The sequence below is a fragment of the Acomys russatus genome, chromosome 24 (assembly GCF_903995435.1).
Source record: "Acomys russatus chromosome 24, mAcoRus1.1, whole genome shotgun sequence".
NCBI classification, from domain to species: domain Eukaryota; kingdom Metazoa; phylum Chordata; class Mammalia; order Rodentia; family Muridae; genus Acomys; species Acomys russatus.
Window position 1 is genome coordinate 30,213,763 of NC_067160.1, and position 27,400 is coordinate 30,241,162.

Below are 27,400 nucleotides of genomic sequence, written 5' to 3' on the forward strand. Positions count from 1 at the left end.
TTAGCTAAATCATCATTGTTACTTGACCATAAATGGGATTTCTAATTGAGCAGCCTGAACTCGATGTGGAAAGAAGACCAAGTGTCTTCCACATCATCTTCTCTTTCCATTCACTCTTTCAGATCTTCACTCCTCAGTATTCTGACATTCCAAACTTTCAGGTTACCTCAGGTTCAACCACTCTACTGGTCATTTCAGCTAAATTTTACTACTAAATAGTTTAGTGATGTCTAAAAAGAAAACTTAAATTTGAAATCTATTTCAATTTCATTCTTTAATAGAAGGGCCTATTAAGATTCCATCTCATGCCTCAATTTCTTACAAAATGCCCCATATCATATAAGCCTTGGATAGGGCAGGGAGAGTGAGTACTGATGATGGTGGGTTTAAACATGGGCACATCTTTAGTGTTGTTTGGTTGTATGTGAAGTAGCGATCTTGTTCTTCACTGAGTAACCACAAGGTACAATTATTTTGTCTGATGAGTACATGATATCCAACAGGCTTGTGGTTGTTGGTAGCAATCTTGAACTCTTAATCTTCATGAATTGGACACCACAGTGCGGTATTGGAGGTGTGTATACCACCTTCTGTTGGTTTTATTTTTTTTGTCTGCTTTGGTTTGTGTTGTTTAGATGACTCATAGTTTCTGATGCTGACGATTCTTTGCATTTTTGAAGATGGTAGAGTTAAATGTATAATTTTAGTGTCTTACACAGATTGTGATTGTGAGGAATGATGTAAACATTTCCTTATGTTACAGTGTCCTTTCCTCCAGAAAACTGCCTTATTGTGAAGTGTCCCAGAGGATGTAATGGTCCTGCTCCTTTATTTCAGGTTCAGTTAGTATACACTATGGAATACTACTCAGCTATTAAAAACAAGGAATTCCTGAAATTTGTGGATAAATGGATTGAGCTAGAAATGATCATAATGAGTGAGTTAACCCAGAAGCAGAAAGAATCAAATGATATATACTCACTTATATCTGCATAATAGCCCAAGGGGCATGTCCCACGAAAGCCTTCACTTACCAGGAAACTAGGACAGAGAGAAAGGCATCCTATTGGGACTCTAAATGAGAGACGCATGGGAGAATAGCAAAATAAAAGGATACAGAGGGTCCTAGAAATCTACAAGTAGAACAATATGATAGGCAGATTTGGGCCCAGGGGTCCCGCTCAAACTAAGGCACCAGCCAAGGACAATACAGGAGGTAAACTTTAAACCCCTTCCCAGATCTAGCCAATGGTCAGAATATTCTCCACAGTTGAGTGGAGAGTGTGATATGACTTTCTCACGTACTCTGGTGCCTCACATTTGACCATGTCCCCTGGAGGGGGAGACCTGGTGGCACTCAGAGGAAGGACAGCAGGTAGCCAAGAAGAGACTTGATACCCTATGAGAATATATAGCGGAAGGTAATCCCCCTCAGGAACAGTCATAGGGGAGGGGAATGATGGGAAAATGGGGGGGGGAGGAATGGGAGGATACAAGGGATGGGATAAACATTGAGATGTAACAAGAATAAATTAATAAAAAAGAAGGAAAAAATGAGAAACTAAGGTATCACTATTCCATCAAATTGTCCTTAGCTCTTTTGGTGCTATAACAATGTCTAATCATACATCTTCAGATTACCACACTGATGAATTTAAAATGTATGTATTAAATGCTAGTTAATAATTGGAGAGTAGACATAAAATTAAAAGGCTTAAACTTCACAATTGGTTACATAGAACGAAGGTGGTTGCTTTCATACAATTTTCTAAGTTATTGACAAATCTTGGATCATCTGGTATGTCTATATTTATTTATCCATAACAAAAACTCAACAGGGGTATTGTGAGGTCCTCCAAGGAATTCTAACAGGAATTTCTGCTGCTTAAGTTTTTATAGGGTGAGATAAGGATGGAGAAATCCCTAATTCTACCAAATTCAAATGATACTGAACTAACCAACAATTTTTTAAATTGGTATTAGAACCTACTTCACGAGATAGAACCCATACCTGATACTGCTAAAATGGCCAAGAGACTGAGACTAGAATAAAATTACTCCTAATGGCGATTTGCTATTGCCATAGATCAGTGTGTCACTCAACCCTCATCAGATGAGATTATTCTTTCAGTAGATGAAAATTAATACAGTGACACACCACTAGACAATATCCAGAGAGAGAGTTTTGTGCATTCAATTCTGGCTGGGACTAGGATGTCTTCTTCATACCTTCCTCTCAAGGCTCAGGAATCTGTGTAGAAGAGGAGGGATGAAAGAGTGTAAGAGTGAAAGCTGGTGGGTGAATGACAGCAAAGAAGTAGTGTCTCAAGATAGAACATGGTGGTTACAGGCATGATTTCATAGAGACTTGGCAACACATAGGACCTGTACAGGTTCAAGCCAGATGGGGACCTAGCACTGAGAAGTAGGGTTGGAGATGTCATTCCACCCCTAGCAAAGAAGCTATTTGAAATTGATACCGACTATCAAATGGAAAAAACAGTTTTCTTCAATGGAGTGTCATTGAGCATGTCACCCACACTCCAAGGCAAGCCAGGTTAGTTAGCCAACCAATATAAGATGAATAGCATTTTTGGTCAGCTTTTGTTTTTTACATTTTCTGGAGGTTGGGCTACTTTTGTCTTATTGGCTTTTAGTTTGTTTAGGCTTTGATTATTTGTGTGTGTGTGTGTGTGTGTGTGTGTGTGTGTGTGTGTGTGTGTGTTTACTTTTTTTCAGAAAGTGAGCAAGAAGTTGGGGTAGGTAAGCAGGTAGGATACACGTAGAGGCACTTTGATTAGAGAAGGGTAAAAAGAGGATCCAAATATATTGTATGAAAAATTAATTAAAAATAAAACAAAAATATTTGCAGACTAACATGTTCCACATTAAAATTTATAATGTGTAGCCTTTCAATGGAGAACAAGGTGTTAATTCTTTTCACGGAGCAGTTTTTCTTTTTCTGTGAGAATCCCACAGGCTTGCATCCAGCATCTTGTGATATGCGTCTGGCATGAGGCATCAGTCACTGACGCATTTCAACTAGAGCTTTAGCAATAACACTAAAGACAGAAATTTTTCATGAAGTTCCTGTAAATGTGGCTATCAGTCGCTTGAGATGACGTAGGTAAACACCACTGACTCAGGCTTCTTCCTCCATTGAAGAAGGAGTCTAATTCAAAATTTATGAATGATATTTAAGGTAAATTTTTTTTTATATTTTATTTAATACTTCTGGGAAAATATAATTTTGTGTTTCACAGCAAAATAGGAATAGTTGACTATTTGTGACCTATATCAAAAGCTAATGATTTCTCATTGAAAATTAAACATTGGGGATTGATTTTCAGAAGTTTGAAATCTAATTTTTCTTTCAAAAATGGAATTCTTACAGAATGAGGAAGGAGAAGTCAATTGATAATTATGTATATGTAACTTAAAAAAAAATAAAACAAAATATTCTAGAGTTAAAATCTATTGGAGCACTCAAAATAAATTCTCACCTAAATGACATGGGTTTGTTTAAGCTCTAAGTTTATATGAAGAAACGTATGGTTGGAAAAATGTTATCTATACCAATATATCAAGTGAAAATTAGTGCCAAAGTGTCCTTGTTTTGCCTGATTTTTCCAGTATCCCACTAGGCAGAGTTGTCCTCTGTTTCATAGAATAAAGAAAAATGTGATTTACTTTCTAGTTTTAAAATAAATATCTGATAAATGCTAAATGCATTTTCCATCCTTGCTTAATCCTTCATACTCTCAAGTGATCTGTAAGTAATGCATGCTTGCGAATGATCTCTTTGCAGATTGTTTGCAACGGACCTACAGATACACCCTGAATTTTGATGGGCAGTTAACAAAACAATGCAGAGAAAGCAGAAATGAACAGCTAATGAGCTACTCAGATGCCAACTTGACATTTTTACCCTGGCAAAACTTCACGCTGAGTTGTGATACAGAAGAAAATGGATTGAAGCCACCCAGCTTCTGGATCCTCATCCAAAATATGACCTTTACGGTGTCTTTCATATATATCTGAAGAGTTCACTAAAGTCCACAATTGTCTTTTATTTTTAAACTCTGGTGGATTAGAAGTTGTTCCATGTTGTCAAGAAAAGGAAGAACTAGACACTCAAATGTTCACCTGGGTTATTCTGGTTAGGAAAAGTAAAATTCTATTGCAACAGTTCTTTTGCATAAATATGACACTTACAAAACTTTAAAGATGCAGAAATTCACAACCAAAAGAAAAGGGAAAATAAGAAAATCTTTAGCTCTCACTTCTGTATGCAGAGCTTCATGAGAAATGTCCTTTTTAATTCAATAGGTAAACATGTAATTTATGCCCCACAGGTTGTGACCGTTCAGGTAAGAGTGGTGCTCATAAGACTATATGTTGGGATGCTTGCCTCCTAGTTCATGGAACGGTTTGTGAAGAATTAGGAGGTGTGGACTTCCTATAGGTGAGCCACAGTGTGGAGCTTTGAAGTTTCAATAGTGCATGCCAGGCCCAGAGTCCCTCTCTGTCTCTCTCTGTCTCTCTCTCTCTCTCTCTCTCTCTCTCTCTCTCTCTCTCTCTCTCTCTCTCTCTCTCTCTCTCTCTCTCTCTCTCTCTCTCTCTCTCTCTCCCTGCTGCCTCCAGGTCAGGATGTAAAGCTTTCACTTATTTCTTCCACACTATGCTTGCCAACATGCCACTATGTCCCCAGTCACGATGATAATGGTCTAACCTTCTGAAACTGTAAGGCAGCCCCAATTAAATGTTTTCTTTCGTAAGAGTTTCTTTGGTCATGGTGTCTCTTTACAGCAGTAGTGTAGTGATTATGAAATACATGGCTCAAGTTTATATCTAAAAGGCAAGTTACTCAGAAATGTTTTCCTTCTGAACATATATGTGGAAAATTTAAGAAAATCATTTTATATACATATATCTTTATTTCTACATATTTTTATGTTTTCCTGAATACGTGACTACAATATGCTTGGTATTCTACATGTTTTATATATTCCTAAATACATAAAAACAATATGATAATTCCATATACTGTTACTGGTATGATTGTTATGGGGGCTGACTATTTGGTAGTAGGCAGCTATTTGGTTTTGTCTTTCCTGGGGAATTCTACTTCTCTCACTCCGTGAATCTTATGTGTCAGCAACTAATGAAAAGGAGACCATAATAGCGCAAGGACATGTATATGAAAATATCTGTTAGAAGAAATGTGTAATTATAACATGACTTAAAATAATAAAATAAATAATGTAAGTGTCTTAGTGTTTATCAGTTTCATCTCTTCTTGCTGTAAGCAATACATTGCTGCTGTTCTCGTTAGAACAAAAATAATGATTTTCACTACATAGCAAAATGTGTCTCAACATGGACATTAATTAAACTGTTAATACTTTAAAAATGGAAAACCTAGGTGACCCAGAATACCTTCAAAGAGAAAAACACTAGCAAGTAAAATATTTCCTTGGAATATATTAACAGACAAAATCTTGCTTTTGATATTTTACAGAGCACAATTCATTTCTCTGTCACATATTTGAGAGACTACTCTTACTAACTACAATCACAAGACATTTTTACATAAATATCATTATTTAGTTAAACTGAATATTAAAACATACTTAAAATATAATCAAATACATTTAATTGCTTCTTTTATTTGTTTTATGTATATTTAAGAATAAGACTCTACATGCATTAACTATGAATTTACTAATGGTAGACAGACATATTTTCAAAGCACACAATGAAGATGGACAAGTGAAGCCTGTGGTTTTAGCATTAAAAGTTTGCCTGACATACTTTAGTCTCCACAACAGTCCAGGATTCTCCTAAACCTAAAGAAGCAATCCGAACCCCCTCAAGACCCGTTCACCCATTTTTTTATCATATGTTCATGGAAGATATAAATGTAATAACCAACTTCAATCAAAACTTACTATCACATCAAGCTTTTGCTCTTGGTAATGGATGATATTCTATTTACAGCTGAGAAGTGTCCTGAAGGGATAGGCCATCTTGGCCTCACTTTCTCAAGGTGTTTCCAGGATATCCTCTCTGACGTCGGTGGCATTTTTACTGCATATCCTTCTTTATCACGCAACTCATACCACCACATCTAAATAAATTATATCCTCCTTTTTAGGAAATCCTCTAAATTCTTTGTTTTTAAGATCTATTCATTTCTATTTATGCCTATCTATGCTTGTGTCTCTATGGGTGCATGGGTGCCCAGGAAAGCCAGAGAACACTGTCAAATCCCTTGGAGCTCTAGTTAGGAGCTGCCTGACATTGATGATAGGAATTAGCTGTGGTCTTCTGCAATGTTTTAAACCAATGGGCCATGTCTTCAGCCCCTGATATAGTATTTCTGTGTTTAATTTAACCTTTTGTCAGACTTGCTGAATTATACATCAAGTAAGGAACAATGTTATAGTTTATTGCTGAGTATGAGAAAATAATATATTATAGATAAGAATCACATACTTTCATTACATTTCTTAATCTGTACTTGAAATTCAAGCTCTACATGCCAGAGATAAAAGCACATTTAATTATATAATAGAATTTGATATTCCTAAAACACTGGACATACCATTTAATATGTAATATTCATGAGTCAATCAAAACCAGTTGGTGCTGGCTTTTCGTCTTATTTTGTTTTAAGTCATGCCTTAGTATTCTTACTTCATACTAATAAGCAATGAAGCTGATAGCCACACAGTTTAATAATGTATAATTTAGTAATCTCTAACCATGCTCATACTTAAATTATATACTAATATAAAAAGACAAAGATCTTTTTTCATCACTTAACCTTTAAATTTGATAAGCTAAAATTTAATATAAATACTATGCTTTTCATTTTATTTCTTTAGCATATCTTTTAAAACTTGGCTGAGAATAGAATTCATTTTCATATGTGAGATTATTCATTCCCACCTCTCATTATTCCTCACTAAGAAAAGGGAATCTTTATTTAGTACAAGAATGTATGTACAGCTAAAAATATCAAATTACTGAAACTCATCCAGTTGGGACCAGGGGGAGGAAGGAGTTAGTTGTGCCCAAGGCAGTAGAGACAGGTTTTCCTAGGAAATGTCTTTTTTTTTTTTAATAAAATGACAAAACTAACTATAGAAGCAAGAACTATTAAACTTTCTTCTTGCTAGTTTTGTGTGTGTGTGTGTGTGTGTGTGTGTGTGTGTGTGTAGTTTTTTGTTTTCTCTTGTTTTGATTTTCTGAGATAGAGTTTCTCTGTGTAGTCTTGGCTGTCATGGGCTCACTCTATAGACCAGGCTGGCTTCAAACTCATAGAGAACTGCCTGCCTCTGTCTCCCTAGGATTACAGGAGTGTACCACCGTGCATAGCTTTTTGTCTAATTAAAATAAAAATATAGAGAGAGTCTGGTCAGGTCTCACATGTAACTCCCTCAGTGTTCAGTCTCTACTCCTCCTCAGCAGTCCCCGCTCTGACTCTGACATGAACTCTGGTGCCCCATATTCAACCACCTCCCCTTGGTGGGGAGCCTGCTGGCACTCAAAGAAAGAATAAGTGGGCTACCAAGATGAGACTTGATAGCCTATGACCATGTAGTGGGGTAGAAGGTCCCCCTCGGTCTTTGGCCTAGGGGAGGGAAATAGGGTAAAAGTGGGAAGGAGCGAGGAATGGGAGGATACAAGTGATGGGATAGCAATTGAGTGGGAATCTGAATAAATTAATTAAAAAAAAATCCTGAGAGGTCACAAAAGGAGAAAGAAAAAAAAATCCAAAGACATCATAAGCCTATATACTATCTTACAATGGTGGTTTATATAGTAAGGAAGTCAGGGAAAGCACATATATTATAGGAAAAAATGTGGGAATAACAAAATAATGAGTCAATTAAATGTAAACATTAAGATAATAAAATAATGTACAATAGCAATATTGTAACTATTGACTATTTTATTCAAGGTCAATCAAAAACAGTTTTATTGACTTCAAGTTCAAAAAGGAAAAGTTAAATGATCATAAGAAGCATACAAGTCCTTTATTTCTCTTATCACTTTGTTTTATGCCATAACATTTAGAGTAATAGGATTAACGAGCCTTTAAGATGCTGTGTCTGGCAAACAAATTATAAGTGTACAAATTGAGATATAATTCTGTTAATCAGAAATTAATCAATCAAATTTTCAGATTTTCTCTAGTTATACCAATTCTGCTCTTGGAAGCAAAAACATACTGAAGTCTTTGCTACTCATTCCCAAAATGTTCTAAATTTAAATTTCACAGAAATTAGTATATATTACAGATGTTAATGTTTCTAGTCTTCAAAAATAAGATAAAATGAGATTACTATTAATGTATGTTTAAGATTTATGTATTTGTGTATTTGTGAGTGTGGGGTGTGTGTGTGTGTGTGGGTGTGTGTCTATACATGCATGTGGGAACCTATAGGGGCCAAATGAGTGTATCAACTCCCCTGGATCTGGAGTACTGGGAACCAAACTCCAGTCATCTAAAAAAAAGTAGTAGATATTCTTAACTGCTTCACTACCTCTCCAGATGCTTTATTAAACATTTGTAATGATAAAAGTAACAATCATTATTACTCAGAGGTTTACATAAAAATGAACCAGTCTTACTTTAGTGTGTTAATCTTGCCCTGCTCCATGAAGAAATTGAAATGATATAATTTCACCCTGAGCTCATCATCTATAGGCACCAAGCCAAAATGAAGTAAACCAACTTGTCTAGAATCATACAAATAACACAAGGCACAAAGAGACTAAAGTAGCCAATTTCCCTCCAAAGGGCTTATAATCATTACATGTGAAAATTCTCTCAAATACATCAGTCTAATTTCCTAGTATCTGTAATGTTTTAAACATCAGTAAATTGAAATGTCACATACCACATTCTTCCACAGAACACTCAAACAACTCTGAAAGCACCAAATTTCATTATTGGACATGTATTTGTCTCTGTGTTTTCAGGAATCAAATATATACTTTAAAAAAGTTAAAAGTGACACCAAGACCATTGACATTCCCAGGTAAGTTAACAAAGAAATCATTTTCATATAGTGAAGCTTTGAGAATATATGGACTGCAGTGCCGACATTTATGTATGTAGCCACAAACTAGAGGGGGCCATTACTTTGCCCTGAATTGTTACAAATCATATTTAATGAATGAACAGATGAAAAGGTAGAAAAAAGTGACAAAGCTGTTTCTATTAATAAATAGATGATACCTAGAGTACTGGTCATTTTAAGTGCTGTTGCTACATTGCCACTAATGGAAAAGATATCACAAGGAATAACAGGAGATGAACTGGCAGGATTCGGGTATGAGAGGAGTGTGAAGCCGTGAGGTACTGAGGTAATGTTATGAGGCTCTCATTCCCTGGTAATAGTGGTAACCAGTATGTACCTTAGGCTGATCTTGAACTTGAAGCAAGCTTTTTTTTTTTTCAGTTTACTAATAATACAAATTAATACACAATAGTATTGATTTTGATGTTATTATTCGGAGTTGAAGAAACAACTATAATCATGACTCAATACCCACAGGAGAATTACATTTTAAAAAATTAGACTTAAAAAGATTGCATCCATCAAAAACACATTTTCATATTGTGGCACCTAATATTTTCATAAAATAGTTTTCATTGGCTTTAGTAAAAATGAGTACATAAAATCACAATCAACTATTATGAGTAAGGCCAATTGTACCTTATAATAATATTTGGCATGGTAGAGATAATATCAGCTATGAGCAAAGCTGGACTGTAATTTGCTTTTTCTGTAATAGTTACTAAATGTATGTTCAGGGAACATCATGGAAGATATTGTAGACAGATTGTAAAAATTAGATTACAAGAAAGGTTGTGCTAAACAACAGCAAGAAGAAAAGAGTGTCTTGTGGACATGACACCTGAATTTGCAAAAGCCTATAGTTGACTGTCTAAGACTTTAGCAAAAGGAAATCTCATTAACATTTTAGTATGGATGAGGGAAGGGCATACAAGCCCCGATCCAAACTATTTAATGTTCAAAAGTTAAAATTAGATGTGCCTAAGTTGCAGCTTTGTTTCTGTAATAAATACTCCAAAACAAGTAACTTATAGAAGCAAGAGTTTAGTAAAGCTTGTGACTACAGAAAGATAAGAGTCCAATATTGCAGGCGACCGTTGCTTCCATCAGTGAGCATGTCAGCCAGAGCGGCAGGCTAAGAGCTCACTTCTTAAATCGTGGGACCTCCACCCACTGGAGCAGGGGCTGTCTCTGACTCTGTTGTCTGCCTTTGGATCCCTTTCCCTTAAGTCATCAGCCTTGTTTAGCATCAATAGAAGAAGATGCGCCTAGTCTTACTTGATACCCATAGCAGGTCTTCCCTTTTCTGGGAAGTAAAGGTATAGGACACAGGAGAAGGTGAAGAGAGGTGGGAGGAAGTAGAGGAAGAGGAACTTCCTACTGGGATGTAAAGTAAATTGATTATTTATGTTATGTTGTGTTTATAATTTATTGTTATGAAGAAGGAAAATGGGTGGTAGGCTTAACTGGGAAGGGGGGGGTGGAGAGATAATACAAAGAAAGAGGGTGGGAAAGTAATAAATAACACCAAGTATGTTTGAAAATTCATAAGTGAACATTATTTATGCTAATATTTACGTAGAAATGTATACATGAAGTTTAATATATACACATAAAGAATGGTTGAGTGTGTGTATACACATATACACTTGTGTGTACATGTGAGTCTGTGTGTGTACAGAGAGAGAGAGAGAGAGAGAAAGAGAGAGAGAGAGAGAGAGAGAGAGAGAGAGAGAGAAACAGACAGAGACAAACAGACAGAGAAGAAAGAATGTGAGCATGGAAGTTAGTTTAAATGAAATCACACCACTTGGGGTATTAGTACTTACACCAAGCGCTGTACACTATCTAAAATATCCCTGAGCCAGAAATGAAAATTGTCCCTTCTCAGTCAAATGAGTTGAGTTGAAGAGATTCTAAAAACAATAAAGGTTATTGTTGTTGACCCTATTTTCCTTAGAGAATTTCTAAGTATAATTCTATTGCTAAATATTTAGTACACTGTGGACCCAGCTCTTGAAGGAATTCAGCAAGAAGCTTCGTCCCTGAAAAATCATTGTTTCTTAGTCTATCAAATGGAAAGTTTTAGTAAGATTACCACTGAGGTACATTTTATCTTCTAATTATAATTCTATTATTCAAATAGGTGACAGCTGAAATTCAAAAAATCATAAATATGCTCTTTACTTTTGTATTCATTGCAGTAACATAGATTTCCAATGAGTTATATGTTTTTTCTTAGTAACATCAGGTACATTTTAAAGAGAAACTAACTTTAGCTTACTAGACTGAATATTTAAAAATTCATTAAGTGAGATAAAAACAATGTTATGGTTTGGAATTCTAATGTACTCTCAAAGCTGTAGTGGTAATGGCTTCATCCCTGGATGACAGTGCAATTGTGAAGTGGAAAGGCCCAGATGGAGGAAGTTGAATGGATGGAGGCATAATTAGATGGGTAATGGTACCTTGGGCCTTACTCTCTGTTCCCCTGTTCCTTGGCTACCAAGAAGTAATGGAGGCATAAGCAAGTGAATATTGGTATGTTGCCTTTTCTCTCAGTGTATCTGTTTCTTTGTACCCAAGAGGGGACAGAGAGATACTCAAGCAGATATTGGTACCTTGGGCCTCCCTCTCTTTCTCTCTGTTCCTTGGCCCTCGTGAAGTTGCAGCTTCATTACAAGCCCAAAGAAATGGAATCAAGAGACCGACGAAATAAAATGCAAATCCATGAGCCAAAACTATTGCTTCTCTCTCATAAGGTAAGTTTTCTTGGTTCTTCAGTACAAGGACAGAAATCCTTACTCATACGATCATTTGTGTATTGCACTGAAAAGACATTAAAAGTTCAAGTCTGAAGACAGTCTTCAGCGTTAGAAAATTTTCCCAAAACCTCACGACATCACCATGACATATTACTATTCTATAATCATAGGTCAAAAACACGTAAATGAGTATACTATGTTCTGTAAGTTTTACATACCTCATATGGAATGTGTGAAAAAGTCAGTGGGAAAGACAAAGTAAAATTTTCTTTAAAGGAGGAGCTCGGTTAATGCACAACAAACCAAAACCTGGGGACAGACAACACATGTTAAAATATTGGGGAACTGATAATGCTAACCCAAATAAATGCAGATACATGCATAATAAGACTATATCAGTGTCCTTATCCATTCTCAAAGTAGTGTTTCCAAATTCAGGGATCCATTTCTAGGGATCTACTGAGTCAGGAGCATGAGTCAGAGAGTAAACCCTTAATGCAGAGAAAGTATAAAAATGAGCTCTCTTAGAACATCCACAGACAGGTATGTTTGTCTGTAAGGTCCAGACTTCCTTCATTCTCAAAGCATGACGTGTTTGCACTTCTCATGCTTATTCTTTCATACTTATATGTATGGGGGAGACAGCTTACTTTTAAAGAGTCAATATTACCTGTACTTAATGGTAACACATAGCCAAAGTCACCTGGTACTACACATGACTAATGATGGCTCTGAAAACAGAACAGTTTCCAATAGGTAAAAATAAAAATTAAATTAGATATAATGAAGTGAAGAGATTAAATTAAATTAAAAATAGCTTAGAGATGTATGGAAAATTATTTGACAGCAATTTGAGAGAGACTAAGAATTTCTTTCTTTAAAGAGCTGTAAGATCTAATCATCTCTCAGTAGCAGTCTAGACACAGCTCTGCCCTGAGTTTGACAGCAGCCATGGATCAAGCTACTCATAGGTTCATGAAGAAATTATTAGTAAAAGAAACTAAACAAATACAGCCAATGAACAAACAAAAGAAGTAAAATCAATGGTAAGTTTTCATTGAACAACATACGATCGATACCCATCCACCCTTTTCTCCACGTCTTTTTCCATAGAGGTACCATTTTGATGTCTTGATTCCACTTTGCTACTAATATGAATAAATATTAAGAAGTTAAAGCTGTTAAAAATAACTCCGTGTTACTTCATTTGCTTTGGTGCTTGTACTGGGCAGCAGCAATGACAGAATAGCTCTGAAATCCACATGAATTTCCATGCTATTGTCCCCACAATGAACTGATCTTAGCTTTTTTTCTCACACACAACATAAGATATGAGAATAACAGAGTAAAACTAATCACAGTGAGACTGTCAAATTGGGCTTAGAATCCTAATCTGTCAAAGGATGTTTACTCTATCTGAATCTAGAATCTAATCCCTTTGCTATCATTGTCTAGTAAAACCCTCTGTTGTCCTTGCAAATGTGTCCCCAGAAAAGAAAGGTCCAAATCGGTTTGGCATTGACTAATTGCCAATGTTTGTCTTCTTGTGAAATGAAATCGTCTTTCTGAACTTTGTCATAAGCATGATGCTACTCCCTCCTGTGCAGCAATAAATTATCGCACATGGTGTTCTGCATCTAATGAGTGTGCAGCAAGTCTCCATCCGTGAATGGCACCAGCACTCTTGTTTGGCATTTATGTGACATCCTTACACAGTGTTCCACAATAGATATCACATCTTGTTCGTAGTTAGGATGATGAACAACAACACATTTTAATTCAAACCCCTGATTTTCACTGTTTCCTTCCCACATTGATTTGCATTTGGCTACATTGATAAGCACAGTCTGCATCAACACAACCCCATCTCTGAAGATTGCACAAGTTTAAAGAGCTGTGCTCTCTTTCAGTTTTAGCACGCACTGATGTGGAAAGTTGACTCAGAATGTATTGCCATCGAGGGCCAGTGAAATGGCTCAGTGGGTAAAGCAATTGCTATGCAAGCCCAAAGATCTGAGTACTGCAGTTGAGAGAGCAGCAAGCTGTCTGAGTTGGCCGGGGTGTTTCATGTCAAAAATGACTCAAGTTTAATCTTTAGATTGCACATGGTAAAGGAAAAGAACAGACTCCTGAAAGTTGTCATCTGACCAAGACACGTGCACAGTGGCACACAAACTCACACACGCAGACACACACATAAAATTAGTCAATAGGTCTTTTAAAGTATAAAGACATATTGTAGTTGGGTATTTAATTCGAGAGCTATCATAATCAAAAGTACTTTTAGACAAGCTAGTGCTTACAAAGGACCTTTCCCTCCATGTCCTAGTATCTTTGACATGTAACTCAGCAAGCTACCAAAACAAAAACATAAATGACAACACAATCACAAAACCTTGCCCTGCAAATTATGCTAGGGCAAAGGTGGCACAAACCTTGTGAGAGTAACCAACTGATGTCTGATTTGATTTAAGACCTAGTCCATGAGACTGAATCCATACTTGACACTGATTAGGTGGCCAAGGAACCAGAGACCTTATGGCCCAGAGACTTAGGGTAAAACCAAGTTCTATGGTCTATAAAAACAAAAAAATAATACAAAAGATAAAAGTAGCAATAAAAATGATTTCTGATATTCTGCAATAGTTATAAATGGTTGCCTTGCTCAGCTAGCATCAGAAAAGCATCCTTCAGCAGTGCATAGAGACAAATATAGAGATGCACACACAGATATTGTGGAGACGGAGAGGGAGAGACAGAGACAGAGACACAGAGAGAGACAGAGACAGAACAGAGAGCTAGAGACAGAGAAAGAGAGACACACACAGAGAAAGAGAGGGGAGAGAGAGAGGGAGAGAGGGAGAGAGGGAGAGAGGGAGAGATACTCTGAAACACACATTTCTAAATGAGATGACTCCATCAAATCCCTCTCCTCAGCATCCAAGGAACCCCAAGAGAGAGTAGGCAGAAGGACTGAGGGAGACAGGGAATGGCGGACACCAAGATTGCAAGGCCCTGTAAAACAACTGAGTAAATGTCATATGAACTCGCAGAGAATGAAACGGCAATCACAAGTCTACGTAGGCCTGCACCAGGTCCTCTGGATTTATACTATATTTCTCAGTGTAGAGTTTTTATGGGACTCCTGACTGTGTGAATGTGTCATCTCTGATTTTTGTGCCTTCTTTTGGAGCTGTTTTATTTTTCTGTTGGCTTGGCTTGTCCAGTTTTGATGCAATGGCTCTTGTTTTATCTTATTTTACTTTTTTATGCTTTGTTCTTATCTCTTTGAAATCTGTCCTTTTCTAAGGAGAGACAGAAAAGCAATGGATTCAGACAGGAGAAGAGATGGGGAGGAAATGGGAGTTGTACAGTGAGGGAAACTGCAATAAGATTATATTGTATGAGAAAAGAATATATTTAATAAAAAAAGATAAAAATTATGTTTTCCAATACAATTTCTTGTTGCTTATACTTAATACTTAACTGTGTTATCAAGGAGGTTTTCTAACTTCTTTTGCTCATAGCAGCCTGAGACAAAACTATAACAGCATCAAAACCAACCAGGCAAGTGCATGCCCAGGAGTCTCCCCTCACATTAAACTGCTGCATGGGAAATGGGAATTTCCCATCTAAAGATGCTACAAATTGCATCAAACAAACTCTAGAAGAACAGTTATAAATAATGGGCAAACTAATAGTAAATGTTATTTTTGTTTGAGATATTAATATTGATAAATGGAGAATCAGTGAAATGGTGAAAGATAACAAATGTGAGCGCTGACAAATCTATTGCATTGTCAATGAAGAAAAATTCATCAGAACTGAATCTGGCACTTAGGAAGTTTGAGCAAATAATCTGGACTGCTGCAGAGTGTGCTCAACCATCTCTGTTTGCTCAGGACTTTTTTGGGTTTCTCACTGAAGTTCCTACATCCCACAAAGCTCCTTAGTAGCCGGCTGCTCTAGTTAGTCATCCTCCTCCACACTTTAATACATAAACACTATTTTTTAAAGCCTGAAATTTTTCTGCTATGACCTATTGAAAGAAAACAGTAAGACATAATTTTGTTCAGAAACAGCTTGTGAAGGGTTGCTTTCATTTAAACAGGGACCTGAGTCTCTGAGTTTTATGTTGACTCAGTAAATTAAGGGCTAAAAAGAAGTGTACATACATTCACAACTAAGAAGCAGTAAGTATTTAGTGGATAACGAATCATAGGAGTCACTACATAGAAAAAGATGCTACTTAGAGATCTTCCATCTATACAGATTACATGGCACTGATATAGGAAGGGCATAACTGTGAGTTACAGATTATAGGTTTGACTCACTCAAAAGCTAGTAAGGGAGGAATTGGAAAAGATGAATAAAATGTCCAGTAGCCTTATTTAAGCGACCACAAGGCAGTCAGCTGACTGCTGTTTCCCAGTAGATCAGAAAGGGCCGATGACTTATTACAGATAATAAAGCAAAATACTGTAAAGTCATCAAGAGAAGAAAATTATGATGCATTTCAATTACAAGAAAGGTGCGATGTTGCTCTTTGAATTACTGTTTTAAGGCCTTTTTTGTGGGTAAGGAAGAGTCAACAGCTTGTTACTGCTGTTGTATTTATTACACTCTCCCCACTAGGCTGTTCAGTTACTATTTCTCAGTAACTAGAAGTTCAGTAGGAAGGATCCTAGGGCCTTTTTTTCTCCACCATCCCTGTTTAATCACAAGTAACAGCTTTCAAACCGGAGGCTTTTTTCATTATTTCCAACAGCCACAAAATTTCAAACAGAACTCAATTACCTCTGCTCTAGCCTGTTTTAGCAGCCTAATGACTGGTCTCTAGTCTGTCTCTGATGCACTGAATCAATCTTCCACCTGCTGCCAGAGGGATCTTTCCACCATGAAGTACAATCACAGCACACTCCTACTTAATACTTTTCACGGTTTTATTGTCTTTACTCTACATTTGGAAAGTTACTGGGGATCAGCACAAGCTTGGTTTTGGTCAGTCTTTCTACATGTCTCTTAGCATTCCAAATGGTCTATGATGCCCTTAGGAACATAAACCCTCAGTGGCCACACTTGCTGTCCATCTGGCTAAGATACCAGTACCATTCTGATGACCTCCTGCCTTATCTGTAATAAAGTACTTATAAAATAAATACAATATACATCAAGAAAATGTTTATATCAAAAATACGGTCTACCAAGAATATTACATTACTAGTTATAGAAGCAATTTATTGAAAAAAGGGTGGCATGTTAATCAACAATTTCTAACACACACACACACACACACACACACAAAACACAGGCAGTAGGCAAGCAGGCAGAATATTTTTTACCTCATCACTAATTGAAGAGTAGTAATAATGAACATTTTTAAATGTTTATTTTTGGTAAACATATGAAGAAATGAGCACATTAACTTACAGTTGTTTACTGACACTAACATCTCAGATAGGGCTCCTGAGATATGTATTGCAAAAAAGAGCAGGTGACAGCAAAGATGGCTTAGTGGTTAAGAGCACTTGTTAATCTTGCAAAGGACCCAGGAGCAATCCCATTCCCCACTTGACAGCTCCGAACTATCAGTAACTGTAGTCCCAGGGGGATCTGATGCCTTATTGACCTCTGTGGGCACCAGAATTGCACATATGAAGGCAAAACACTCATACACATAAAATAAATTTAAAATCTAAATTAAAAAAAAAAACGTAAAAACAGATTAAATATGGTAACATGATACAATGCTTATCTAACACCAGCAAGGACTTGAGTTCAATCTCCAACACTGAAGAATAATTAAAAGTTAATTAAAAGTAGAATAAAGGCTAGCTGACTTATATACTTGTTGACCCAGTGCCCTTGCTTGCTTTTCCTTACTGTGACAAAATGTTAACCAAAACCAACTTGGGGAGGGAAGGATATTTTGGATTATGAGTTATAGTTCATGTGGGAAAAACAAGGCAGGAATGGGGAGACAGAAACTGAAGCAGACGGCATGGAGGGACTGCCTTGCTCGCTGCCTAGCTGTATTTGGCTTATTCCACCAGCCTTCTTACATATCAAAGCCACCTCGCAGGAGCCTTACAACCTAAATGGGTTGAGTCCTTCTACATTAATCATTCATGAAGGAAAATGGTCCATAGATGGGCCCACAGGTGAGTCTGAGAGAGATAGTTCTTCAACTGTGGTTCTCTCATCCCAAATGATCCTGGATTGTGTCAAGTAAAGAAAAACCGACCAGCATGCCCAATAATTCCATCTCTAGTAGTTTATCTAAAACAGTGACAGGGAGGTAAATAAATGTAAGTTATTAAAAGTGTCTACCCTGTTAAAAAGAAAATATCTAATATTATAGATTAGAGGCCAATTCATAAAAAATTAAGATGACATATGTTAGTATATAATAAAGCCATTCAGATTAATGATGCAGCGTTATGACTTGACATAAAGAAAGCAAACACCAGATAATATAATAAAGGAAGTTATAAAACAGAACACTGAGCACAGTACTATAACTGAACACAGACATTTGAATAGTTATCAATCAACATGCTAATAACACAACAACTGGAATTGAGAGGAAGTCTCTATTTTGCATATTTGTATTTTAATATCTTCTAAAATGAGCATTTGTATAATAACTCTTGCATGGCAAAAAGTTTCAGTGACCTACTCAAGGAAAGTATAGGCTCAATTCCTGAGGAAGGACTCGGTGTTTACGGTTGCTCTTGCAGCCTAGGGAAAGACAGTAACGGCATACTAGACAATTAGAATGATCACAAGCAAAAGAGGCAAAAGTGAGTGTGAGTGCATGAGCTTTATAAGAAGAGGTGAAGCCTAGTTTTCTGAAAATAAAAAATAAAAAGTGTGTATTTTGGTAGAGTTGTTAGGATTTTGGGCACAAGCATGTGATGAAAGTGTCTTAAGGGAATGGACTAGGCTGCCGTGTGCCATTCGCTGTTGTGCAGAGAGCTCCTACAGGAGCGACATCCTCCTCTGAGCAACTGTGATTTGGAAGTGCCATCGTGATGCGTGCTTAAATAGAGGGGAGAAGGTGAGAACACAACAACAGCGCAGACATTACTAAGGACAGATGTGTCTGCCTGTGCACACGCTCACCAGCTGGCTCTTCTACACGGGGCCACCTTATCTGAGTTACTTCTTTCACTTCGTGTTCAGCTGTCCACTTTTCACTGTGGCCTTTTGGCCTCTCTTTCCCCTTACTTTGCATTACTGTTTATTTAAACAGCATTCCCCACTTGATGATGGCCATTACCCCCTGTTTATTCTGTTCCTTGCATAAGAATGTGACTAAGTAACAGAGCAGGATTTTTGTTTTTGTAATTTACATCTTTTGTAGGGTCTGCAATAATAAGTTCTTATGATGTGTTTGTGCAATGAATAAATTAGCTGGATATGGCCTGTTATAAAATATCTGTTAGTAAAACAGATAAATGTTCCAAAATGAAATACATTGTAACTTGAAGATAAGACGACAGTATAGTACTTTGCAAAAGGAAATCTAAATTTTAAAAAAAATGGCAAGATCTAAGTGAACAGTGATGTGTAATTAATAGAGTATACAAGATCATGAGTGAAGCAATGGTTCATAACTGGGGATGGGTAGAATAATGGCAAAGTAGTGAGAGCTGATTGCAAAAACAAAACAAGCAGACAAAGAAGCAAACAAAAAACCTCAAGTGTCTAAACTGGAAAGTAAAATAAGCAGAGTCAGGGGGCTTGGGAGAATCATCAAAAAAAAAAAAATGATGATGTAGGGCAAGGATGCAGAAATAAAGGATATAAGGAATGGCTAGAAAATGCTGCAAAGAAGAAAGGTAGAAAAAAGGGGGCAATGCCATGCTTCTGGACCCAGAAAAACCTCCAAAGTATAAATGAAAAAAATAACAGCACTTCTCTGAGGAAAGAACTGAGAAAATTTTAGAGCACAGAAAAGAAGTATCAATGAGAAGATGGTAGGTCCTGAGTAGGATACAGTGATGGTAGGCACCAATGCTCAAGACATTTAACTCACCCAGATGTGTTACCTCACACAGGTTAGAACAGCACTCAGAAACATGGGGCAAGGCTGTCATGTGGTCCAGGCCAGCCTGGTTAGAGATTATGAAGCCGTCTCAAAAGAGAATTAAAAAGAGAAGCTACAGCCTTCATTTTAAAAAATTCTAGAAGAGAAAATGAACATAACTATGAGAAGAGGGTGAAAGTAAAGAAATGTACAAAAACTGGAGTGTCACATAGTTTTTAATAGAAGAGTTGGAAATATGACATGCCAGGAAAGGGTTGGGACAGCTGGGACTGGGGGCATGGAGAGAGAGAAAAGGTCTAAAATAGATCCCATGGGGACTGAGCCTGAGAGTACAGAAAAGACAATTAAAAAGACTGCCAAATAGCAGCAGAAACCAGATTGAAGCCTGAAAGCATCCAGTTCTAATGAGCCAAATCTGCAGTGCTTTGTTTGCGTCCAGCAGTGCTCTCTCTCCTGGGAAAGGCAGTGAAGAGAACAAGAATTAGAGGTGCAGTCTACCTCAGGAACGTGCTGCGTGAGCAAGGATGAAAAGACTATTGCCGGATACCAGATAGGTTTTGGCATATATGGGAGCCTGGCTCATTTGAATTAAAGGGGGCAACAATCTGAGTCTGATCACTGGATTATTACCAAGGAAAAGGGGAAATTGTTAACTTAGAAGTCCTAGGCTGGTCCCTAACTCTTTGTAGAAATCAGAAAGACTCTAATTTCTTACATCCAGCTCATTTCTATTCCTACTAAGACCACAGGAGCAAGAAGAAGCAAAAGCAATGTGAAATTGAAAAATTCTTAATATCAAGAAGTCTGACTTATTACTTGTTGATTTTAGAGCCTGTGCTATCTCCTATGCCAGTGAGTTCAAGGCTGATTCCTACTTTTTCTTCTAGTAGATTTAGGGTTTTGTGTTGAGGTGTTTGATCCACTTGGACTTGAGTTTTGTGCAGTGTGATAAATATGGATATATTTGCAGTTTTCTAGATGTAGCCATCCATTTAGACCAGCACCATTTCTTATAGATGCTTTATTTTTCCATTGTATGATTTTTGGCTCCTTTGCCAAAAATCAAGTGTCTGTGCATTTGTGGGTTTATTTCTGGGTTTTCAATTTTATTCTACTGATCAATCAGTCTATTTCTATCACGGTACCATGAAACATTTACTGATATTGTTCTGCAGTATAGCTTGAAATCAGGGATGGAGATACCTCCCAAGTTCTATTATTGTCTAGGATTGTTTTAGCTAGTCTGGGTGTTTTGTTTTTCTATGCGAAGTTTTAAATTGCTCTTTAAAGATCTGTAAATAATTGTGTTGGCTCTTAAAACTGAAAAGGTTCTCTAAGACAAAGCACAGTGTTAAGAGAACAAAGCCAGACTCTACAGATTGGGAAAAGATCTTATCCAAGCCTACATTTGACAAAGGGCTAATATCCAAAATATACAAATAACTCAAGAAATTAAACACCAACAAACCAAATAATCCAATTAAAAAATTAATAGGGTACAGAGATTAACAGAGAATTTTCAACATAGGAATATCAAATGGTTGGGAAACACTTAAAGAAATTCTCAGCATCCTTAATCATCAAGGAAATGCAAATCAAAACAACTCTGATATTTCATCTTACACTTGTCAGAATGGCTCAGATCAAAAGCCCAAGTGACAGCACACTATGGAGAGGATGTGGAGAAAGAGGAACACGCCTCCATTGCTGGTGGGAGAGCAAACTTGTACAACCACTTTGGAAATCAATATGGGAACTTCCTCAGGAAATCAGGAATAGCTCTACATCAAGAACCCAACTATACTGCTAGTGGGTATATACCCGAAAGATGCTCCACCATACAAGAACATTTGCTCAACTATATTCATAGCAGCTCTATTTGTAATAGCCAGAATCCGGATATAACTTAAATGTACATCAAAAGAAGAATGGATAAAGAAACTCTGGCTTATTTACGCAATGGAATACTACTCAATTTTAAAAAACAAGGAATTATCATGCAATTTCAAATCAGATGGATGGAACTTGAAAAGATCATACTGAGTGAGGTAACTCAAACAGAGAAAGACACATATTGCAAATACTCTCTTAAAAGCAGATTTTAGACACATAGTACAGGATAACCATGCTACAATCCACAGACCCAAAGAAGACAAGTAACAAGGAGGACCCAAGAGAGGATGCTTAAATCTTACACAGAAAGGAGAATAGAATAGACAGCAGTAATGGTTGAAAAGAAGGGACAAGGTAGGAGAGGGAGCAGAGGGAATGAAGAAAGATTTGAGGGTAGAGATCAGACTTGTGGAGAGCAGAAGGACAGAAGGCCTGCAGAGAAAAGGGAAATGGAGGGCAGGGGCATCTCGGTGACAAGCTGGAGACCTGAGACAGGGTAGGCTCCTGGGAGGATATGAAGGTGACACTAGCTGAGACACCTAGTAGCAAGGGTCATGAAGACTGAAGAGGACACCCTCTAACTAGACAGGACTCCTAGCGGAGGAAGAGGAATACCAACCAACCCACAAAAACATCAACCCAAAATTTACCCTGCCTACAACATGTGCAGGGATAAAGAAGCAGAAATTGAGGGAATTTCCAACCAATTCCTAACCAAACCTGAGACCCACCTAGGGGAAAAGCCAAATCCCTGACACTATTAAAGATACTCTGTTATGCTTGCAGAAGGGAGCCTACCATCTTGTCCTCTGAGAGGCTCTACTCAGCAGTGTGTTGAAACAAATGCTGAGACTCCCAGACAAACATTGGGCAAAGCGGAGTGAGTCTTGTGAAAATGAGAAGAAAAAGATAGATGGACCTAGGAGTGACAGGAGCTCCACAAGGAGACCAGCCAAGCCCACTAGCCAGGGCCCAGACAGGCTTGCAGAGACTGCAGCACCAACCAAGAACCATGCATGGACTGGGCACAGGCTCCCTACACACATGTTAGTGAAATCCAGCTCAGGCTTCCTGTGGGTTTCCTAGAAGGGGAGCAGGGGCTGTCTCTGACATGAACTCGGGTGCCTGCTTTTTGATCTCTCCCCTCCTGGTAGTGCTGCCTTACCAGGACACAGGAGAAGAGGATGCACTCAGTCCCGGTGCAACATCATGTGCTGAGGTATGTGGGGGGGAGGGTACTCCCCTTTTCTGAGGAGCAGGTGAGTATGGGGAAGAGTGGGGGAGGGTGAGACGATGATGAGAGGAAGGAGGGGCTGTGATTGGGATGTAAAGTGAATAAATAAATTAATTAATTACCCTTTTTTTTTTTTTAAAGAAAAACTCTTAGTAAAATACTGTCTGGAAGTGACCAGCTGTGGAGTGCAAGTCCACAGAGGCCAGAGAAGGTGAGGATGGTCAAAAGGAAATAAGCAACTGTCTAGAACTTTTCCAATACAATTATTAATAACTTCTAGATAAACTACATGTCAGAAAGGAAGCATAGCTTTTTGTTATGTACACGTTGAGTTTACTACATGATTATTACTCTTTCTAAAGAACCCATCTTGCTTGCTTTTAGTGAAGCAATAGTTTTGTAGTGTGGGCTGGCCCCTTGTCTTTAACTTCTCACCTTACACTCCACATTATTAGCCCTGCTCCCCAACCACAAGCTTTCTCTTCGTTACTACAATAAATCAAATGTGTTAAATACTCAGATCTTTGCATCAACTGTTCCTGAAGACTTGTCATTCTGCCCTTAGACCAACAAGATAAGATTTGGTTTAAGTGTCACCCCTTTTAAAACATTTTCTGAGCATCAACCTAAAGTAGTCTACAGCCATTGACATCTCTGACTATTGGCTGGTATGTTTTTTGGTTGGGAGCTGTTCTTGGTTTGGTTTTATTTAATTCTTAATAATGATAACATTTTGCTTATTTACAATATAAACCACAGGACAGAAAGGTTTCCTGCCTAAGATCTCATTATACCCCTAGTCCCTCATGTTTTTGCAAGCACAAAACATATATTCAATAAATACTTACCTCATAAGGGAAAGCTTAACAGAAGTCTCATTGGAAAGTTACACACAGAACATAGTCATCCCCAACGCATTGTACCCAAAAACTGGAGGAGAAAATTGTGTCCTTGCCTCTTACAATCTCACTGATACCTGCTTTATTTCCCAAAATGAATACTGTGAGACAGAAAATTTTTATGGTAGATAAAGGCTTAAGGGAAAAAAACCATTCAAGGTGAGTCTGAGTACATTTCAATATAAATTTAAGTGATCAAATAAACTCAAAGTGTGCTGTTTTGATCAACCGGGGACATGGGGGTTAGAAATAGCTTTTCAAAAGTTTTAATAGTCTCCTATTCTATTAGCTATAGCAGGTATATAAACAAAATCTCAGATGAATTTTCCATACATAAAGTATTTACTATAAATAGTGATTTTGTTTCATATTATTCTTAATTAAGAGATCTCTTTTTAAGGAGGGAGAATTTATACTCTTCACAGTGCAAGGCAATCTTTAAGAACTACTTCAGTCTCCATTCAAGTTTCACATTGCCTGTGGAAAGTATTCTCTACCAGTTGGCTCAACAAAACTGACAAAATAGAATGCAAGAGTGAGGAATGTCATCAAAATAAAACCAATAATAGTAATGACTAGCTGATGGTATAGCAGCCCATCTGACCTTATACACCATCATTTGCTCATCTTGATTTTCTGAACTACAACTGAAATCACATAGCAAATGGTTTTAGCATTTGCCCTTAAGATATTGATGTAGAAATAATAATGAAAGGAATCACTACACACACACACACACACACACACACACACACACACACACACACACACAAACACATACTCACACACACACACACACACACACACACACACACACACAAACATACACACACACACACACACTCTAAAATAATCACCAGGGATAAATAGCACTAACCTGTAGATTACCTAGTCTAGTTTATTCAAACACATAGAAAAATGATTTCATGATTAAAAATTACAGTGGTTTTGGTAGGAAATCAAATGGAGGAATAAGTTCTCAGTTATAGAAGTAATGACCTAATGGAAGAATTTTCTAATTTGCCAAAGAAAGAAAGAAAGACTTATTAATCTCAATAATTGTAATATTAATTAACAAATTATAAACAGGTATGTTGAAGTACATACTATAAATAGTAGTAAAAATGGGAATCTCTATTACTAAGCTCTAGTATAATATTTTATTGTGATAAATAATATAATATTGACATCTAAAGTAAATTTAAATTGGTTTTTTATTTATTAACATGTTTCACAAAAGCACTGACACTATTTGATTCTAGAATGAAAACTGAGTGAGGAGTATAAACCATAAAACAAAGCACACAAGTCAAATTTCAGACCTGTTTGATTAAGTAAATCATTTGTCACTGATTTTAAAAACTCTTAATTTAAAGCTAAACATTAAGAACAAAAGTAACGTTAAACAGCAGTTCTGAGTTGGTCACTACATTGCCCTCACTTAAAATAAAAAGAGAATTCATTCAGAAATAATAAGTCTCTTGCCCAATTACAGTCACTATGCCTTCGGTATGAAAACAACCACCTGTCTACTCCTTGGACAAGTGGTGCTATAAAATGAAAGACCTTACACCCTAATACAAGCCTTGACTTTATATATCTGACAATGTTAATTCCAGTATTGACATACTTTAAGAATTAGCATTTCTAGATTAAGATGATACTGGTCTAAAAGAAGAAAAACTAAAATATTTTTGCTTCTTTATCACCTTAAGGAAATGCGAAACTCAAGGCCTGTGCACATATATTTGTTTATGTACATAAATAATTTTGTATAGGGTCTTGTATCATTATTCTCAAGCGCATAGCAAGATCCAACCTTAACTGACAGTGTTTATGACCAAATAATAAACTTACACTTATTGATTCTTTGTTTTGCCTGCATAATGCTCCTCAGAGAATAGCAATTTATTTCTGAGCACCTCAGTGGCATTGGATGCTTAAGGACTATTCAAACTGAAGCAGGAAACAGAAAAGGAAAAATGTCCTGTTTTGTTTGTTTTTTGTTTTTTTTGAGAAAGCCATAGTCAATATTTAGCTAGGAAAACTGCTGCTCTGCTCTGAACAATAAATAACCTTGCTTCTGTGTGCACACACAAACACACAGGACCCTTGCCTCTGAGGCTCCAAGCATAGATGCCAGAGCTTTATCAATGAACTCCCTCCCCCATTTCATCACCACAAGTCAGGAACACGGATATTGAATTCAGGCTGATCATTAAATACACCTAAAGATTTCTTTGCCTTAAATTTTGAAAGAAAAATTATAGCTATAGGAAATCTTAGTTTGTTGTTAAATAGAACAGCATGCTCATTTTGTCATTATCTCAGTTTAATTTAAATAATTATTCCTGGGTTAATATCATGGATATAACCACCAAAACAGCAATCTTCGTTCACGTAGTAGTATCTGTTTTACACAATGAGAATATTGAGCAGCGTGCCTTTACTTTCATGCTTGTGAAATGAGCCATTAGGCCAGTTAAAGAAGGGACCGGTTCATTCATTGTACAGAATTCTAAACAGAAAAAACTGGACGGCACATCTGTGTTCTTACTCACCAGTGGTTTCCACGATGCCTTCTAGGATGACGACAACCTCGAACTGTTCAGTTTGCATGCTTCGCTGCGATAGGTCATAAAAGGGGCTTTTGGCATCGATCACGTGGCAAATTGTGAGAGGGGACACAAGAAAAAGTTGATCTGCCCCTGTACTAAAACCTACATCCAGTTCAAGTTGGTCAAGGGGAAGGAACTCACCCTCAGGTGTCTGTCGAGACTAGACAAGCACACAGAAAAAGAGAAGAAATCACCACTTGTACTGACAATTTTCAAGGAAGCCCAAAAGTAACATACATCATTGCCAACATTTGGCACTATCAATCATAAGCTGTGCAATCCAAACAAATCATTATGTGGCTATATTTTACCAAGTGGGCTGAAATCCCACGTAGTGCATGCAGAACATACATGCATTATTTATAATAAACAAAATTGCTAGAATAACCAGTCCCTAACACCTCAGCTTTGGAGACATGCCTGCCCCAACAATGGCTGTGAGCACAACTCTGGAACTAACTCAGTGTGTATGTGCACACTGCTTGAAAGAAATCTCTGCCTTATTATCAGTTGCATGCCAGAGTTATTTTCCCTTAGAAAAGAAATAATTTTGGAATAAGACTAGAAGTTTTTAAGCTAAAAATACTGGCCATAAATTAAAAAGAGATTTGTTGATTTCTTGAAAAGTAAAATGAATAATTGCTTTTTTCAGGAAAGACACTTTCATACTTACTTGTGATAAGGACCATAACATAAAGGCTATTACTTCATGCTTTTCAAGCAACTAATAATAATAATAAAGTGTAATATAATTTTCTATTCCTTTGTTTATAATTTTGAACTTTTTAAAACAAAATATAATTTTAATATAGCTGTCTTCTACAAGCAGTGCATTAAGACTCT

The 27,400-nt window shown here is 37.0% G+C and overlaps 1 protein-coding gene across 3 annotated transcripts in view; it reads right to left on the bottom strand.

Annotated features, from left to right (window-relative positions):
* Kcnj3 (potassium inwardly rectifying channel subfamily J member 3) overlaps positions 1 to 27,400 on the bottom strand; it is a 145,884-nt gene that overhangs the window by 108,347 nt on the left and 10,137 nt on the right. Inside the window, exons 2-3 of one of the 3 annotated variants that reach the window (XM_051166123.1) lie at positions 26,501 to 26,717; positions 2,129 to 2,251 (exon numbers count right to left, since the gene is read on the bottom strand). The exons of 1 other annotated variant lie outside the window; for it this stretch is intronic. In XM_051166123.1, coding sequence (XP_051022080.1) covers positions 2,244 to 2,251; positions 26,501 to 26,717 — 225 coding nt within the window. In that variant the 3' untranslated portion in view covers positions 2,129 to 2,243. Of the gene's footprint in view, positions 1 to 2,128; positions 2,252 to 26,500; positions 26,718 to 27,400 lie in introns of those variants that run through there. One more of the 3 variants, XM_051166122.1, reaches the window with a different exon arrangement.